Source organism: Girardinichthys multiradiatus, chromosome 10 (assembly GCF_021462225.1).
Source record: "Girardinichthys multiradiatus isolate DD_20200921_A chromosome 10, DD_fGirMul_XY1, whole genome shotgun sequence".
Taxonomy (NCBI): Eukaryota; Metazoa; Chordata; class Actinopteri; order Cyprinodontiformes; family Goodeidae; genus Girardinichthys; species Girardinichthys multiradiatus.
This window is the reverse complement of record NC_061803.1, coordinates 6,366,965-6,386,139: the sequence shown is the minus strand read 5'-3', so window position 1 is coordinate 6,386,139 and position 19,175 is coordinate 6,366,965. Positions and strand designations below refer to the sequence as shown.

The following is a 19,175-nucleotide window of genomic DNA, read 5'->3' as shown; positions in this document are numbered from 1 at the left end:
CAACACGACCTGGCACCTGCTCACAGTGCCAAAACCACTGGTATGAGCTAAAGGCCGCTATCGAAGAATCCTGGGCCTCCATAAGACCTCAGCAGTGCCACAGGCTGATTGCCTCCATGCCACGCCGCATTGAAGCAGTCATTTCTGCAAAAGGATTCCTGACCAAGTATTGAGTGCATAACTGTACATGATTATTTGAAGGTTGACGTTTTTTGTATTAAAAACACTTTTCTTTTATTGGTCGGATGAAATATGCTAATTTTGTGAGATAGGAATTTTGGGTTTTCATGAGCTGTATGCCAAAATCATCCGTATTAAGACAATAAAAGACCTGAAATATTTCAGTTAGTGTGCAATGAATCTAAAATATATGAATGTTAAATTTTCATCATGACATTATGGAAAATAATTAACTTTATCACAATATGCTAATATTTTGAGAAGGACCTGTATAAAAAGACATTTTGCCAAGCCAGAACAGCTTATTTCTCATCATTAATAGAAGAGAACAATAATTATCGTAGGTTTCTCTTTAGTACAGTGTCTAAACTTACACAGAGTCATAGCTCTGTTGAGCCATCCATTCCCTTATCTCTTAGCAGTCATGACTTTCTGGGATTCTTCATAAATAAAATTGATTCTATTAAAAATAAAATCTTTGACATACTCCCGAAGATGATTACTTCTTCCTCAGCAAGTGAGACAACATTGGAAATAACTGCAGAACCTGATTTGTGTTTGGACTGTTTTTATCCTGTGAAGCTTCCTGAGTTATCAGAAATATTAGCTTCATCTAAACCTTCAACTTATATGTTAGACCCAATCTCAACCAAATTATTTAAGGAAGTGTTCCCTCTGATTACCAGCCCCATTTTAGATATGATTTATCTATCTTTAGTAAATGGATATGTACCACAGGCTTTTAAGTTAGCTGTAATTAAACCTTTACTTAAGAAACCTTCGCTTGATCGAGATGACTTGAAAAATTACAGACTTATATCCAATCTTCCATTCTAATCTAAAATTCTTGAGAAAATAGTTGCTAATCAAATGTGTGAGCATTTACACAGCAATGACCTCTTTGAAGCGTTTCAGTAAGTGCTTCAGAGCTCATCATAGCACTGAAATAGCTTTGCTGAATGTCACTAATGATATTCTTATGGCCTCAGATAATGGACTTGTGTCTGTACTAGTTCTGTTAGATCTCAGTGCTGCATTTGATACAGTCGACCATAATATTCTCTTAAAAAGGCTGGAATATGCTGTAGGGATCAGGGGAACAGCGCTAGGCTGGTTTAAATCTTATCTGTCTGACAGATTCCAGTTTGTTCATGTAAATGATAAATCATCTTTAAACTCCAGGGTTAATTGTGGAGTATCACAGGGTTCAGTACTTGGGCCAATTCTCTTTACTATATATATATGCTTCTAATAAATAAAATTATCAGGCAGTATAGGATACATTTTCACTGTTACGCTGATGATACTCAGCTTTACTTATCCATAAATCCTGATGAGCCCAACCAGTTAGATAGACTACAAGCATGTCTTCAAGACATAAAAACTTGGATGACTTAACATTTTTTGCTTCTAAATTCAGACAAGACAGAAGTTGTCATCTTTGGACCGGAGTCTTTAAAAAAGAAACTACTTAGTCAATCACTTAACCTGGATGGCATTAAATTGACCTCCGGTAATAAAGTAAAGAACCTTGGTGTTACTTTTGACCAGGACATGTCATTTAAATTCCATATTAAACAGGTTTCTAGGATTTCCTTCTTTCACCTCCGGAACATTGCCAAAATGAGAAATATCCTATCCAGGAGTGACGCTGAAAAACTAGTCCATGCATTTGTTACTTCAAGGCTGGACTATTGTAATTATTTACAATAGTCCACAAAATACAGGTCCTTCTCAAAATATTAGCATATTGTGATAAAGTTCATTATTTTCCATAATGTCATGATGAAAATTTAACATTCATATATTTTAGATTCATTGCACACTAACTGAAATATTTCAGGTCTTTTATTGTCTTAATACGGATGATTTTGGCATACAGCTCATGAAAATCCAAAATTCCTATCTCACAAAATTAGCATATTTCATCCGACCAATAAAAGGAAAGTGTTTTTAATACAAAAAACGTCAACCTTCAAATAATCATGTACAGTTATGCACTTAATACTTGGTCGGGAATCCTTTTGCAGAAATGACTGCTTCAATGCGGCGTGGCATGGAGGCAATCAGCCTGTGGCACTGCTGAGGTCTTACGGAGGCCCAGGATGCTTCGATAGCGGCCTTTAGCTCATCCAGAGTGTTGGGTCTTGAGTCTCTCAACGTTCTCTTCACAATATCCCACAGATTCTCTATGGGGTTCAGGTCAGGAGAGTTGGCAGGCCAATTGAGCACAGTGATACCATGGTCAGTAAACCATTTACCAGTGGTTTTGGCACTGTGAGCAGGTGCCAGGTCGTGCTGAAAAATAAAATCTTCATCTCCATAAAGCTTTTCAGCAGATGGAAGCATGAAGTGCTCCAAAATCTCCTGATAACTAGCTGCATTGACCCTGCCCTTGATAAAACACAGTGGACCAACACCAGCAGCTGACACGGCACCCCAGACCATAACTGACTGTGGGTACTTGACACTGGACTTCTGGCATTTTGGCATTTCCTTCTCCCCAGTCTTCCTCCAGACTCTGGCACCTTGATTTCCGAATGACATGCAGAATTTGCTTTCATCCGAAAAAAGTACTTTGGACCACTGAGCAACAGTCCAGTGCTGCTTCTCTGTAGCCCAGGTCAGGCGCTTCTGCCGCTGTTTCTGGTTCAAAAGTGGCTTGACCCGGGGAATACGGCACCTGTAGCCCATTTCCTGCACACGCCTGTGCACGGTGGCTCTGGATGTTTCTACTCCAGACTCAGTCCGCTGCTTCCGCAGGTCCCCCAAGGTCTGGAATCGGCCCTTCTCCACAATCTTCCTCAGGGTCCGGTCACCTCTTCTCGTTGTGCAGCATTTTCTGACACACTTTTTCCTTCCCACAGACTTCCCACTGAGGTGCCTTGATACAGCACTCTGGGAACAGCCTATTCGTTCAGAAATTTCTTTCTGTGTCTTACCCTCTTGCTTGAGGGTGTCAATAGTGGCCTTCTGGACAGCAGTCAGGTCGGCAGTCTTACCCATGATTGGGGTTTTGAGTGATGAACCAGGCTGGGAGTTTTAAAGGCCTCAGGAATCTTTTGCAGGTGTTTAGAGTTAACTCGTTGATTCAGATGATTAGGTTCATAGCTCGTTTAGAGACCCTTTTAATGATATGCTAATTTTGTGAGATAGGAATTTTGGGTTTTCATGAGCTGTATGCCAAAATCATCCGTATTAAGACAATAAAAGACCTGAAATATTTCAGTTGGTGTGCAATGAATCTAAAATATATGAATGTTAAATTTTCATCATGACAATATGGAAAATAATGAACTTCATCACAATATGCTAATATTTTGAGAAGGACCTGTATGTTCCTAAAAGGGCACTTCGTTCTCAGACTGCAGGTTTACTGGTGGTTCCTCGAGTCTCTAGAAGTAGAATGGGAGGCAGATCCTTTAGTTATCAAGCTCATCTCCTGTGGAATCAGCTCCCAGTTTTGGTCCGTGAGGCAGACACCCTGTCTTCTTTTAAGGCTAGGCTTAAAACTTTCCTTTTTGATAAAGCTTATAGTTAGAGTGGCTTATGTTATCAGGGAGGGAGCCTTCCACTTTCACCCTCTTCGATACATTCTCACACTACTCTCCAATTTTGCATTATTTGCTGTTATTTCAGCTTTTAACTTTGTTCTCTCTCTTTTTTCTTCCTAGAAGCTACACCAGGCCTGACTCTGTGTCTACCTGTGACACCTTTCTGGAGAGGGGAATCATCCGAGCTTCTGCTGGCAACAACTTAATGCTCACCCTCTACCGATGATCCACATGGCCCTGTCTTTCAGTGTTTAACCCTTTCTATCTCCTAGACATGGCAATTGACTGAGCTTAACTGTAACTAACGATGTGCTCTCTTTCAGACTCTAACCTTGCAAACTGGCTCAGAGTTGATCTGTTCTTTCTTTCTAGTTGAAACGACTAAAGGAGCTACATCCATTAACCTTTACTCTTGCTTCCCATAAGAGATACTCCTGGATCAGTGCTTCTTTGTTCTCTTTGTGTCTCTGCTCTGTTCTCTCAAACCCCCAGTCGGTCGTTGCAGATGGCCGCTCACACTGAGCCTGGTTCTGCTGGAGGTCTCTTCCAGTTAAAAGGGAGATTTTCCTCTCCACTTTCGCTACATGCATGCCCAGTATGAGGGATTGCTGCAAAGTCAACGCCAGTGACTGTCCACTGTCTCTACATGCTCATCCAGGAGGAGTGAATGCTGCAAGTCTCTGACTGGATGCAATCTGCTGGGTTTCCTTAGATAGAAAAACTTTTTATCCAATTTGAATAAATAACCGCTGCTCATGTGACACGCTTGCTTGACGTTGACACTGTCGCTACATGCATGCTCAGTATGAGGGATTGCTGCAAAGTCAACGCCAGTGACTGTCCACTGTCGCTACATGCTCATCCGGGAGAAGTGAATGCTGCAAGTCACTGACTCAATGCAATCTGCTGGGTTTCCTTAGATAGAAAAACGTTTTATCCAATTTGAATAAATAACTGAATCTGACTGCACTGTTCAATGGTTAGGATTAATTGGAATGTATGTACCTGACTTTGGTGAAGTGCCTCGAGACAACATGTTTTGTGAATTGGCGCTATATAAATAAAACTGAATTGAATTAAAAATTGTTTTACCTCACTGATGGCGACATAGTATCGAGGCTGCTGGAAACCTGGAGCATTGTCGTTGCGGTCTCGGACAACAATGCGGACCTCATGTAAAATCACTGTGCCAATCAGCTCGTTGGTGCATTGAACCTGAACCACGATGGACTGTATATACAATGGTGGCTGGAAAAGAGAAAAAGAAATATAGATAACATATTATTGCAGAGTAGAAAATCAAGAAGTTTCCCATTCGTGGTGAGTTACATTTTCAGAGAAAGCCGGTCAAAATAAGAGAGAAGTGGCAGAAGATTGGATATCTTCTCAGAGAAGATGGAACTAAAAGTTGTAGTTTATCAGATTGAGGAATGGCAGTTAGTGAGACAGCCATAAAAATGCATTTCTGACATCAAAATTCCTCTTTATAAGATAGACAGTAAATGTACTGATGCCAATTTAGTGTGAATTTGTTAGAAGGTGAATAGTTGCAATGATTTCAATTTTTGTTTCTGTCGCAAAGATAATTTGTAGACAGAAAGTTTTCAGACCCTTTTCAAATTTTTACCTTTCTTTCTGATTCATATAAACTATATTCACTTCTCCTTTGGCAAACAACAATGCAACAACAGGCAATTGTACTGTTTATTAATGTTATATTTAAAAAGAAACCATGTTTCAATGGCAAGCGTGTACTGAAAAAGATAATAGTTATTTTTTTCCTAACCAGGTCACATAATTTTAAATACAACATATATTACACTGTTTCGCTAACATAAATAGGTCAAAATAAAAGAAATCTGTCTTATTTTAAGGGCTTTAATCTTTAAGAAGTTTAAAAAGAACATGTCGTCAAAGTCAAGTTGTAAGTAGATGACATTAAAAACCCAAAAAGCTTCTGTAATAATTCCCTTTGATGAGTCAAAACTACAGACCAGGGTGCAAAGCAGCCTATTTGTTTAGCAAATAATGTCAGCACTAGAGCACTATCTTAGTTTTGTATCTACAGTAGGTAATGAACTCACCACAAATTCCTCTGCAGGGGTGTACAAAGCGGATCTGAAATGATGGACTGGAATCCAGATCAACATATCCTCAATCTTAGAGAAAAAATTGAATTTACTTTCTATTATATATTCTGTTTAACATTTAAACTAATTTAACAAATAAAAACGGACAGCCAGAACGGTTATACCCTTAATTTGTTGCCACAAGACAATTTATATCTCATGGCAGCAGCAATTACTGCCTACAAGCAAACTCTGCACTTGACAACAACACATCTGCTTTTGACAATTGTTGGTTTGGTTTCACTCTTCCTAAACAAACTGCTTAAGGAGCAATTCCACACTATTTTCTGATCTTTTCATAGTTATTTAATAGGACTAAGATCTTTGCTCTTGGAGGGGCAGATAAAATAATGATTTTTCTTTATTATTAACATTCTTTTTTCTTTTTTTTCAGTGCTTTTAGCTATATGCTTTGGGTCCTGTTGGAGGGCCCAGGAAAAGCATCTAAAGCTCAGAATTCTAACACTGGGCAATATATACACTCCTGGGTGACTTGGTAGACTTGAAACTTCACTAAGCCCTGCACAGGTCACTGTGTCAGATGCAGCAAAGCAACCCCTAAACAAAGCCACAGGAGCTATGGTGTTACTTCCACAGCATAGAATACCCATTTTCACTTAGACTTTTTACTGCTCTCGCTTTAAACTCTGTTCTGACACTAGAAATACTGGACCTATTTGATTTGTCAAATAACAAAGCTCAGAAAACACTGGTCTGAAAACTTTCTGGCAATCTTTGAAGTATTGGCTAATCAGAAAAAATAAGAAAATAGCAGCCACATAGACACAGTTAAAATAGAAATATTGCACTTTCTTACATCTCTATCAAGAAGTCGTCCAGTGCTGTTTAGGTAAAGAGCCTGTCTTGCAGGATCAAGAATCACCCAGTTGTCATGGTTGTCTCTTAGAGACAAAGAGATTGTACGATCTGGACCCTCAGCCACACCATTGATCTGCATGTTCTCCACCAACAATGTTCCTAAAATACAAACAAATATGCTCATTAACCTTCAAACATGTCTAGAATTTACAGAAATGTAGATGATTTATTCAAACAATAACTTAAAAACGGAACAAAACAACTATAAATGGTAACATATTTAAGAAAACAAGCACAGACATTTTAACCAAAACCTTTCTACATCATGTTCTTTTGATTTATTTGACATTTAATATTCATTCATTTTGGATACATTCAAAAAGCTATGTGTTGTTGAACACTAACACTGCACTTCACCCTGAACACACCATCCCCCCATGAAACATGGTGATGGCAGCATCCTGCTATGGGGATGTTTCCCTTCAGCAGGAACAGGGAAGCTGTTCTGAGCTGATGAGAACATAGATAAAGCTAAATTGTTATGGGCCGAGGCCATTTGATTTGCTTTAGACTGTGTGCAGTTGCTGGTTTGCTGTCCCAACTGTGCTGTTACACGTCTGGGAGTGCCTATCCTCCACTGACTTCTCCCAATGGACGTTCCTCTGAAACCTGATTGAACTGTCCATGTTGTGGAAAATTCTTTTTAATGCTCTGACCTTCCCTTATCCCTCTCACCTATGACCTCTGTGTTTTGTTACTTAGAGGAGAAGGACTCTAAATTCATTATCAGGAGTTTTATGGTTAACACTCCCTGAAATGTTGTATCTCAATGGATGCTAGATGGGTGCTCTCATAAATAACCTTGTTACCTCTGATCCAGGGTGGGGTCTAGGGGCTATATTTCCAAACTCTTTTAAGTTGAGATAACACATACTGGTATAAATACCGTTTGTAAATTCTGTTCGGTTCTCTGCTTCACTGACTAAGCTCAGTGACAGGGTCTTCAAATGCTGAATGCCTTTGAATGAACTTAAAGACAAAGTCCCGTCTTTCTCTTGTTAATGAGTTGATTTCTCTCCCACTTTGATAAGAAAAGTCCACAACAATTTTGGCGTCACGAACAGGATCCGACGAGCCAGAGCAATTCCGCGGGAGGGGATAAGGACGCCTGGCCAGCATGAAGACTTTAAGTTGTCCTTAGTCCACCTCCATTTAACAGAGGGGAGTCCTGGTGCCTGCGGCTTCTGGCCGATCGGATACGGACCATAGATCTGCAAATATATCTGGGTGAGAAGTTGCTCTGAATTATATAATATATATATATATTTTTTTTATTACACATTAACCATCATCTCCTAACTAATTGATTAGGTTTCAGAGTTGGGAGAGGGAGGACATTGGCTGAGGGCCACTTAACCCTGTAAGGAATACAGGGAGGTTTTTATTGGTAACAATAAGAAGAAGCAAAACAAAGTGTTTTGCAAGTGGTTTGTTGCAATTTCTACACCTTATAAAGGAGGAAAGCCAGATGGCAGATGTGCCGCTGAACGGGTAAAAAATGGGTTCCGAAACCTCAAAGGCATCAGGGGTGCCTCCTTCTCCAGAGTCTGTGATTTATAAAATAATGAAAGAAAAAGGTGGAGATGATTGTGTTAAATGTGCTTTAATTTGGGAAGCTAAGTTTGGATTTCCACAGGGTGGAAGTTTGAGTGTAAATCGGTTAAATAATGTAAAACAGTTGATGGATGGAGATTGGGAGAAAAATAAAAATAAGAAAAAGATTAAAAAAGCACAGAGTGCATCGATTAAGGGATTAAAGAGTTAAAACTTTCCTGTAGGACGTTTTGTTTGTCTTAAATACTGCAATCAGTCGGAAAATAAGGTAAAAGTGAAAAGGGACATTAGAGATGGGAAAAGAAAGTTGTTTTAGAAAGGAGTATAGTGCATGTTCTGGAAGGAAGAATGTGGAAGACACAGAAAGTAGAATTCGAAGGAAGCGACAGGCATGTGGACAACTGACTGACTGATAATATTTCTGTGTGCAAAATCTGAACCTATACTAAACTTTTTCTTCTGCCTCTCTCTCTCTCACACACACACACACGCACACACACACACACACACAGAATTTGAGTGCAACATCTGCGTTTTTGAGTCTGGACATTAGAAACCTGCCCTTCCCATGGTTACTCCACCAGAGACGCTTCTTCAGCATGGCCTGAAAGAGAGAGGGCCTGCCTGCCTGCCTTCCTGTCTGCCTACCTGCTGCAAATGACAGTGTGCGTTTCCACCAGAACGAAACTCAGAGGAAGTCTGGCCCCAAACCCACTGAGATGGACAACGATCCATGCTGTTTGCCAGAGCCAGAAGAGCGATACACTGGATTTATATTGAAAGCACATCTTACGCTGGAGCAAAGTTCTTTCTCCCTCCTGGAGAGGTTAATGTGGACAAGGAAGGAGTGAATGCCCCACAAACACACCTCTGAAGGGCCTGAGTTTTTTTTTTGGACTGATAGAGGACTGTGCGCATTAACAGTTTGACTCTGGAGCAATCAAGAAACTGAGGGGGGTAACGTACAAACACACACACATTTGCATAAATCTTTTCCTATTTTCTGCAACGAAGAACGCTTATTAACCGCTGCTCATGTGACACGTTTGCTTGACGTTGACACTGTCGCTACATGCATTCTCAGTATGAGGGATTGCTGCAAAGTAAACGCCAGTGACTGTCCACTGTCGCTACATGCTCATCCGGGAGGAGTGAATGCTGCAAGTCACTGACTCAATGCAATCTGCTGGGTTTCCTTAGATAGAAAAACTTTTTATCCAATTTGAATAAATAACTGAATCTGACTGCACTGTTCAATGATTAGGATTGATTGGAATGTATGAACCTGACTGTTGTGAAGTGCCTTGAGACGACATGTGTTGTGAATTGGCGCTATATAAATAAACTGAATTGAATTGAAACTGAATTGACAGATATAGTGGGTTAAAATATTTTAGGGTTAGAAAAGTATCTTAAAAAGGGTGATAACTTAGCTTATTTGATACTTTCCAGTTAATTCTTTTAGAGAAGCAAATTATCTCTTTCGTCGTGGAATATTCAGGGTCAATTATTCTAGTTATTAAATTTTATTAAAAAGCAGAGGAAGTTACAACATCTCCAAAACCCAGCAGTAACCATGTGTTTCTATGTTATTCTCAGGACAGATCTCATGAAGGAGCATTTTCAAAACCCAGCGCATGTGTAACACCTGATGGGCTCTCCTTCAGGCATTCTTTTCTGTTGTCAGAGTTTGTATCCCATAAATCTAATGGGTAGAGACCTCATTAAAGCAGTCTTAGTTTTATTGCAGATGGTCTTCGTACAGTCTCTGACACAGTACTTTAAGTAAGCGATAACTTATGCTTATGGAGGGTACAAATTCATTGTTTTTCACAGCAGCTGCTGGGAAGAGGTTATATTAGTTTTTTTCCTTCCCTCTTCTGATTCATGCAGTGTGTTGATTTACACTGTACTTTATATCAGGTCCTGACAAAAACTGTGAAAGGCTTGGTTCTGCAGTGTCTTTTTTCCTCTGGGGAAGGAAAGGAAACCTAATCACTTCTGTGTTGCACAGAAATATAAAAACACTTGTTGTTTTCTAAGATATCACCAGCTAAAACTTTTAAAACTTTTGAGAGTAATTGGTTTTGTTAAACACATTTTCCTTGGCAAAACAAACCTTTAAAATGAGAATGAAAAACATTGGGTTATTTTTGAAGGTAAGAAATATTCTGATTGGACAGTGGTACCACACACAAATTAAACTAATCTCATGTTCCCTAAAAGACTCTGCATAGAAAAGGCCTTTGGAACTGTGGAATTATTTCCAACCACCGTACCGAATTTGTTAAGCATGCTTTTTCTTTATTTTAAAACAGATCTGTGTTTTTTTTTGTTTTTTTTTTAGCATAATGTTTTCTGAAGCTTCTTATGAACTGGGCTAGGAGCAAATATGATGTGAGGCAAATTAGGAGCTGTGAACTAGTGATTGCAATTTTTAAATCTGATTATTGTCCAAGCCAGAAATAATACACTAATAGGTTTGGGGTTATTAAGCCAATCCTTCAATCTCTGCAGAAAGCTAGCATCGTTGTTCAATGCAGCAGTCCTCAACCTGTGGTTCCTGGACTTCTGAAGTCCGTGAGCCACATATTTTGGGTCCATAAAATTATAATACTTAATTAAAGGTAGACCGATTACCTATTAAAACAGATCTAAGACAATGATGATTTCCAGTCATTTTGGTGGCTTTGAAATGCAATAATACTAAAAATTTCTACTCTGGGGAACATAGATTGGGGCTGAAGAGTTTTGTTTTGGAACCAACACTAGGATTCTTTAGAACGGGATAAAGACAAGTAAAATCCTTTATTTTAGGAAAAGAAAAGAAATAAAGGCCCTCTCAACACTAAAGAGGATGGTCGGCTCAAACTCCAGTCTCCTTGTTTGATTTCTTAGGGTTTAAAGATTAAAAGAATACCTAGGAGTACAAAGGTACACAAGGTAATTTCAGATTACCGTATTTTCCGCACTATAAGGCGCACCGGATTATAAGGCGCACCTTCAATGAATGGCCTATTTTAGAACTTTTTTCATATATAGGGCGCACCGGAATATAAGGCGCATAGAATAGAAGCTACTGCAGTCAAACGTTTGACTGGGGTTGCGTTATGCAAAACAGTCAGATAAGTCAGTCAGTCAAACTTTATTAATACACTACAAACCAGCGTTCTGATAACTCCATTCACTCTCATGGTAAGGTCTCCTCTACATAGAATTCTATTGAATAGAGCCAACCGCACGTTAGGAATGCATTGGAGTCTATGAAGTTGAAGTTGAAATCAAACGTTAGTTAAAACGTGAAAGGGAACTTTTCCCTGATTCAGTAAACACGTAAAAGAAACAGTTTGATGCACTAAATCAAACGTTAGTACTGTTAACCTTTCCTGTTTCTGTCCCCTGACCGTAGTCTGATGACACAGGGGAGACGCTTTCTCCAGGGCCGAAGTTACTAGTTTCCTCGGGGTTAACTCCCTCACTCATACGTTGCTGAGTTGAGCATGAAGAAACAGCATCAAAACACTGAGTTGTTGACGAGATTCGGGGTTCTTTTTAATGACTTTGCAGCACGTAAAAACACAGGGCTTACAGACTCATACACCGCTGCTCCGGTCGCCGTCTCTACCCACCCCACACACACAATAATACCGACGTCACTCCTTCACTCTTGATTCTCAGCTACGGCAGCACACAGCGCCACCTCTGTCCGGAGGAGTAATGTCAACATCTTCCATACACACACACGAAACATACACCCAACACACTGAGCTTCTAATCACATATAGTTCAGGCAATTCCTGCAACAGTACATTCAAACGTTATACACACACAAGTGGTGTTGGACTAGGAGTAAGCACAGTACAGGTGTTTACCGCTATTACTTCGGCGACACCCCTGACTACGGTAGCCGTAATGCTGCAAGCGGTGCAGCTTTGTAGTTTACCAGTCGTACTGAAGCATTTTGACAGAGCGCCGTGTACAACCAGTATGGATCAACCAATTAACCAATTGATCCATATATAAGGCGCTCCGGATTACAAGGCGCACTGTCATTTTTTGAAAAAATTTAAAGGTTTTTAAGTGCGCCTTATAGTGTGGAAAATACGGTAATAAGAAATAAAATATTGGAACATTTATCAGCATTTAGATAGATTAAAAGGGGGTTCTAGTAATAATTTTCTCCTCAACTCTCAAAATGTATATAGCCCAAAATAAAGAAAATGATGTCTGTTCTCCTTTTGAAACACTATGTGGGAACAAAGTCCAGTTTGGAGTCAAGCTTCTTTACTTAATTTCTGGTTAAGTCTAACACTGCATAAAAATGTCAATGCTGACTAAAAATACTTCTTTGCATTTAACCTGAGCAGAGAAATTCTTGAATACAGCTGTGATCAAATTGAGCCAAACAAAAAGAGAATTATAACAGTAACTCTCAGGATTGTAGTTATTATTATTACAGAGTTACAGTACAAAGAATCGGCAAAGGGTTTCAGCATCAGTGAATTTGGATTCATGTTAGAGGAAACTGTTGCTGTGCTTCTAAATAGTTTGAGATCTCTTTGGACTATGTGCACTCATCTTAAAACAGGATCCTGAAGATTGTCATAACAAAATTGATCAATTATAGCATTAAGAGATATGGCTGAGAAAACATTTTGAAAAGAGATTGTTAAAAATTTCTTTGAATTCTTGAAGCTTCAAATTTGGCCATTTGTCTGTCTTTGATGTTTTGTCTTTGTTTTGTTGGAATGACTGTTTGTTTATATGTTGCATGACACAATAATCCATGTTTAGAATAATGTTTCCAAATACCAGATTGATTAAAACCTTGAGTTTTCAAGACAGTTAAGAAGCAGCTTGTTTCTAAGGTAGGTGCATGTTAACAGTTTTGCAGTTTAAGGTTCACTACGATAGGTTGGAATGAAGAAACTGTGGGGCCCTCCCATAGACTGCCCATCAGAGGTTAGTTCTGCCTGACTCTGCCCACCTACCAGGTTTGTATACGCCGTTGCTTTCATGGAAACGCTAAGCACCTCCTTTCCTGAATTTTGACACTGTTTAAGAGACAGTATAATCAAAAGACTTGTAGTGATTGCTGCCTTAAAGCATGTTTTTTGTATAATAATTAAGGATGTAGCAGGACATTTAGATTTATGTGTTTTACTATTAAAAGGTTAATGAAATAGTTTAAACTAGTTTAAAGAATTGGTTTTGCATGCAGAATCATTGTATAGAAAGTTTTCCCTGGTGCCATTAAGCTAGCTGACAGTTCAAGATATGCCAAAAGTAAGGAATATATTCTTTACACCATAAAGAATCAGTCATGATTTCATACTTGGTGGGAATTATTTATTAGATTAAACTTGTAGAGTTTATGCATCAAAATTACGTTAGATTTCCATTAATCTAATACCCATCTTCATACAAGACAAATTAGGATGATATGTGAATTAATTCTAAGTGAGAAATTGATTAACTGAACAACTGAAGTTTTGTTGTTAATGGAACTGAATTGCAGTTAAAAAAAATATTTTGTGAAATTTTACATCTCCACCGGTTAGACCATTTTTGAAATTTTCTTTTATTGTTCTGACTTACATGAGATTGAGACAAAGGGCATGAGCAAACCTCAGACCTTTTAAAGGGCTGTTTGACAGGTCTCATAATTTGGGAATGGGGATATTGCCAAGATCACTGCCTTCCACTTTCTTTGTGTGAAGAGAGGATGTTGTTTTACTGTCAAAACCTGTCCACTGTGCTTTCTCAAGTTTCACAGACTGTGAAGGCTGCATTACTGGAAACAGCCACTTCCAAACTCCACTCCTTGGTTCCAGGAGAACACACTTGAAGTCCAGACCCTGGAATGGCCCATATCAGATCGTACCAGTCACCCACACCGCTGTCAAGGTAGCAGAGCGTGTTACCTGGATCTATGCTACACTGCAAGGTGTTCATCGGAACACCACCTGAGCAGCATCCTGGTTCTGAACCCCTTGCCTAGAGGGGCTTCCAAACGACCGCCCACTTGTACCAGATTGGTAACAGGGCAGCTTGAAGCGCAGAAGCCACGGAAGAGAGGCAGCGGGATTTTTAAATTTTGTTTATGATTTGTTTTCTCTGGAAAAAAAACAAAAAAGGGAAAAGAAACTGTTTGCTTTCAGTACCAGAAGAAAGGACATTCCACTTCAAGGTCACGATGCAGCTATATGGAAGATGGTCTGTTCTGATGTTGATGATTGGTATTGCAAGTATTTTTACTGCTGTGTTTATTTGGGAAAAAGGTGCAGCAAAGACAATTTGTGACTAATCTGAGTAATACTCATCAGCTGATTCGAAGAGAGATTCATCACTTCTCTGACTACCATGATCATGCTGATAATGTCTGGCGGCAACTGATGCATCAAACTGTGAGGAAGATAAGGAATGACAGTTGCTATGTTTGTTGTTTGATTCCACATGCTATTAATGAGAAACCATTGTTGATACCTGTTTCTATTGATACTAGCTACTTTCTTTCCAGATTGGCAACATAACCAGCTGGTGGAGGTAATTTTTCCTTGGGTGAGGAATTATACCGTGAGGCAAAGCAGAAATGTTAGTAGATTTTCTGGTGAGACTAATTTAACGTGTGCTACTACAGGAACTCTTTATAGATTTTGGGGTAATAGGAATTCAATAAGGGATCCAGATATTTGTATCGCACAGGAGGAAAACACACCTTATTTCTTTGGAAAGACAGAGGGTTGCAAAACTATTATACCTGTTGCATGTGCTTTAACCAACAGAGATAAATCTGAGCCATGTCCTATCAGAACTGATCCTAATACCATTTCAGGTTTCTTCGGTCCCAGATCCCTTTGTGTTAACTCTTAATCTTACTGAATGGAAGTAAATTGTATGGCCAGGCAGGTAAAATTAACCAGGGTCCTTGTTACTTTTCTTAGTAGAGAAGGGTACTCGTGTCCTAAGAACATGGTTTGGATGTGTGGAAATAGATCATATCTGTATCTGCCTGCTAATTGGTCTGGAGTATGTTATTTAGCTTATTTACTACCTACAGTCACTACTTATGATTCAATCACCCCATTATTAGAAAAGAACACAATGCTCAAACGGCAGAAGAGAGCTAGGATTCCACATTGGAAAGGGATTTTGGGTACAATTATTCCTAGTTATGTTGCTGCTAATGCAGCCCATAGGATTAATGAGTTGTCAGTTGAGTTAGAAAATCTTACTGCTTTAACTGAGGAAGGTTTCACTGTTCTGACCAAGGAGCAGCAGGCTATAAGAACTATGAGATTGCAAAATGGAATGGTTTTGGATTACCTGTTAGCTGAGAGGGGTGGTGTTTGTCATTTAATTGGGGAACAATGTTGCACTTTTATTCCTAATGTGTGCTGGTGTCTAACAACATGACAAGTATCCATGATAAATTACAGGAGTTGCTGACAACTCAACAGAAAGAAAATATGGGTTCCTCTTGGAATCCTTGGTCCTTGTTCATTACTGGTGGTTGGACATCCTGGTTAATAGAGATTTGGAGATTTATTCTTTTAAAGTTTTGTAAATTTTTTTCTTAGTTTTATTTTGATTATAATCTTGGGGGATGGTTTTGTAGAATTTTCCTTTAGTTGTGATTATCTTGTAATCAGAAGAAAGGAGTGTTGTGTAAAATTATTTTTAATGCTCTGGCCTTCCCTTTACCTCTCTCACCTATGACCTCTGTGTTTTGTTACTTAGAGGAGAATGGCTCTAAATTCATTATCAGGAGTTTTATAGTTAACACTCCCTGAAGTGTTGTATCTCTAGGAATGGTAGATGGGTGCTCTCATAAATAACCTGGTTACCTCTGACCCAGGGTGGGGTCTAGGGGCTATATTTCCAAACTCTTTCAAGTTGAGATAACACCCACATACTGGCATAAATACTGTTTGTATATTCTGTTCGGTTCTCTGCTTCACTGACTAAGCTCAGTGACAGGGTCTTCAAATGCTGAATGCCTTTGAATGAACTTAAAGACAAAGTCTGGTCTTTCTCTTGTTAATGAGTTTCTTCCCTCCCACTTTGATAAGAAAAATCCACAACATCTGTCTCCTGATCCTGCCACAGAAGATGAACAACATTGGATGAAAATCTGTTAGAGACTTCAAAAGACTTAAGAGTAGGTTGATGGTTCACCTTCCAGCAAGATAATTACCCTAAACACACAGCCAGAGCTACATTGGAAGGGTATTCATGAGCTAAAATGGCCTAGTCTGAGTCCAGACCAAAATCCAATTAAAAATCTGTGACAAAGCATGAAAGTTACTGTAGACTCACCCCAACTAACCCATCCACAGCAACTGAATTGGAGCTATGACACGAAGACTGAAAAGCCTTCCACAAACAAAAGGAGAGCTTATCTCCGTAAATACAGGTACATCCAAATCAATTTGCATATTGTGAAAAAGATCAATATCTTTTGCCACTCATTTTAGAAAGTGAAACTTAGAATGACATATTTTTAAGTTTTAATTGGTGAGCTACCAAAGTAACCTGGACTTCCACTACACCTCCGCAGTGCCACAGGCTGATTGCCTCAATCCCATGCTGCATTGATGCATACTTTTCAGATGCCTTTATTTCTTGAAATTTTCGGGACACTGAATTTTGTGTTTTCATTATCTGTAAGCCACCGTCATTGAAATTACATAAGGAAGAGGCTGGAAATATTTCATTCTAAGTTTACTTTATGAGTGACAAAAAAATTAACCTTCTTCTCTATTCTACTTTTTTGAGATGTTCTGATATTGAGCCATTTCTGTTTGCTTTCTCTAAAACACCTAAAATTATTTAGACCAACTGGAAGACAATATAAAACACTTTAGAGTATAATTCAATTTGAGAGTGTGGAACAAACTGCAAGAAGCTATAGGAGAAATATAAATTGGGGGACAAGTTTTATTCATTTTAGATTAGTTTTTTATCTTTTCATCCACAAGAAAAGCAAACCCTTAGCTATAAAAAGAAAACAAGATTCAGAAGAGGGTGATTTTCATATAAATAAAAAAAGGATATCTGGACATTTCCCCAAAGAAAGGTCTTTATGTATGTATAGCTGAAAATGCTTTGGGAGATCCCAGAATGAGCTGGAGGGTGTCGCCAGAGAGAGGGATTTCTGGGTTTGCCTCCAGAACCAGTTATCCCCATGGATGGATGGATGGAGGGATGGATGGATGGATGGATGGATGGATGGATGGATGGAGGGATGAAAATTCCTCCTCAGATGATCAGATAAACAGTAAGTATCAGGTGAAAAAAAAAAGTAACAGGCGACATTACTGCAAAAAGTAACTTGCCCTAACCGGACGTAGTAGTAGATTGTAAATTTTAAACCTTTCACAGAATATAGAAATGCATCACAAAGACATGCTTCATTCTGTAGGTATGACAAGACTTGAGATTCAAAATAGGCACTTATTTTTTTTCAGAATTTAATCCAGAGGAACAGGGGATTTAAATGAATCAGATAAATCATGAGGTAAATTTATTTTTAAACTATACTGAAATGTTATTTGAAAAATTACAAAATTAGTCTTAGCACACACAACAGTGTTTGGACCCCACAGCCATGGGTACAAAATGAAAGGCCAGTACGAACTTTTCTGGAACTTTCAAAACAATTCGCATTAACCAACTTCCAGCACAGCCAGGAAAAGGGGTAACAGCAGACTTCCCGTGACGTCACTGTTCAAATAAAATCACTGCTTTTGCAACAAGCTGACCTCTTCCACATGGGTCCCCAGAGGAACTGGACAGAGGGACACAGCGCACTTTGTGCCTCTTTGCTGGCAAACAGACATAACTCTCCAAACTGGATCCAGGAGTGTCATACGATCATGCGATCATATGCACTAAATTAAGTAGGAATGAATTGTTGTTTGTGTATCCGGTATTCATTCATGAACAGGGGTAATTAAGGTAAAAGTGTGCTTGAATTTCTCTCTGAGGTCTACAGAAGCAGTGTGTTCCAGAGAGTTCCCAGCAGAGACCCTGTCTCTACGACGCCGAGTGGAGCAGTTTTCCCGGTCTGAAGGAAGGACAACGGGACCGCATCACCGTGGTCACAGCAGTAACGTGCAGTTTGGCCGGCTAACAGAGTGAGCCGCCCCACCCCACAACTACGGAGGTTAGCTGCAACTAACCCTTTGTTCACTGTGGATGCTTTCTTCAAACTTCGTCATCCTGGACAATGTTTCCTCAGCACGGTTCACGTAAGAGGTTGGGTTTGGGCAGACAGAAGTAATTTAGAATGAAATAATCTAAACATTTTCCGTTTTATGACATTTGGTTTTGTTTGTGTTGAAACTCAGCTATCTTAGTGCTAGCAGATTATCTGCTCAGCACATGTGATCAGTTTGTGTGTTCTGTGTTTGTGTGTTTTTTTTTTTTAAAGTTAAGACAAACTTTATTTAAAGGGTGATTTTAAACAGAAGATCGGCCATAATGCGCCCTCGACGCTTATGCATTTTAACCCTTTTATTAATGGTATTTTAAAGGTATGTGTTTGATTCTGATGATAAGCTATAAGCTTCTTTTCTTACCTTTAACCATTAACAGCTAAGAACACGTGCTTGCCTGCTAAAGATCAATTACCCAAAAAGGTTGTTCGTTTTCAATCTAGAAAATAATATTTCCCTAAATATTATTTTACTAAACTTGAAAACTAAGTAAATACCATTAAGCCCCATTTCTCCAGAAAGATTTGGTTCTTATTCAAAATAATATTTCCTTAAATATTATTTTACTATTTCCTTAATAATATTTCCTTAAATATTATTTTACTAAATATGATAACTAAGTAACACAATTAAGCCCATTTCTCAAAGATTTGGTTCCT

General features: G+C 38.9%; 1 protein-coding gene across 1 annotated transcript in view; it reads right to left on the bottom strand.

Moving 5' to 3' along the window:
- Positions 1 to 19,175, bottom strand: part of LOC124874972 (protocadherin-15-like) — a 346,908-nt gene that overhangs the window by 232,741 nt on the left and 94,992 nt on the right. The window contains exons 5-6 of the mRNA XM_047376690.1: positions 6,681 to 6,841; positions 4,827 to 4,982 (exon numbers count right to left, since the gene is read on the bottom strand). Coding sequence (XP_047232646.1) covers positions 4,827 to 4,982; positions 6,681 to 6,841 — 317 coding nt within the window. The remainder of the gene's footprint in view (positions 1 to 4,826; positions 4,983 to 6,680; positions 6,842 to 19,175) is intronic.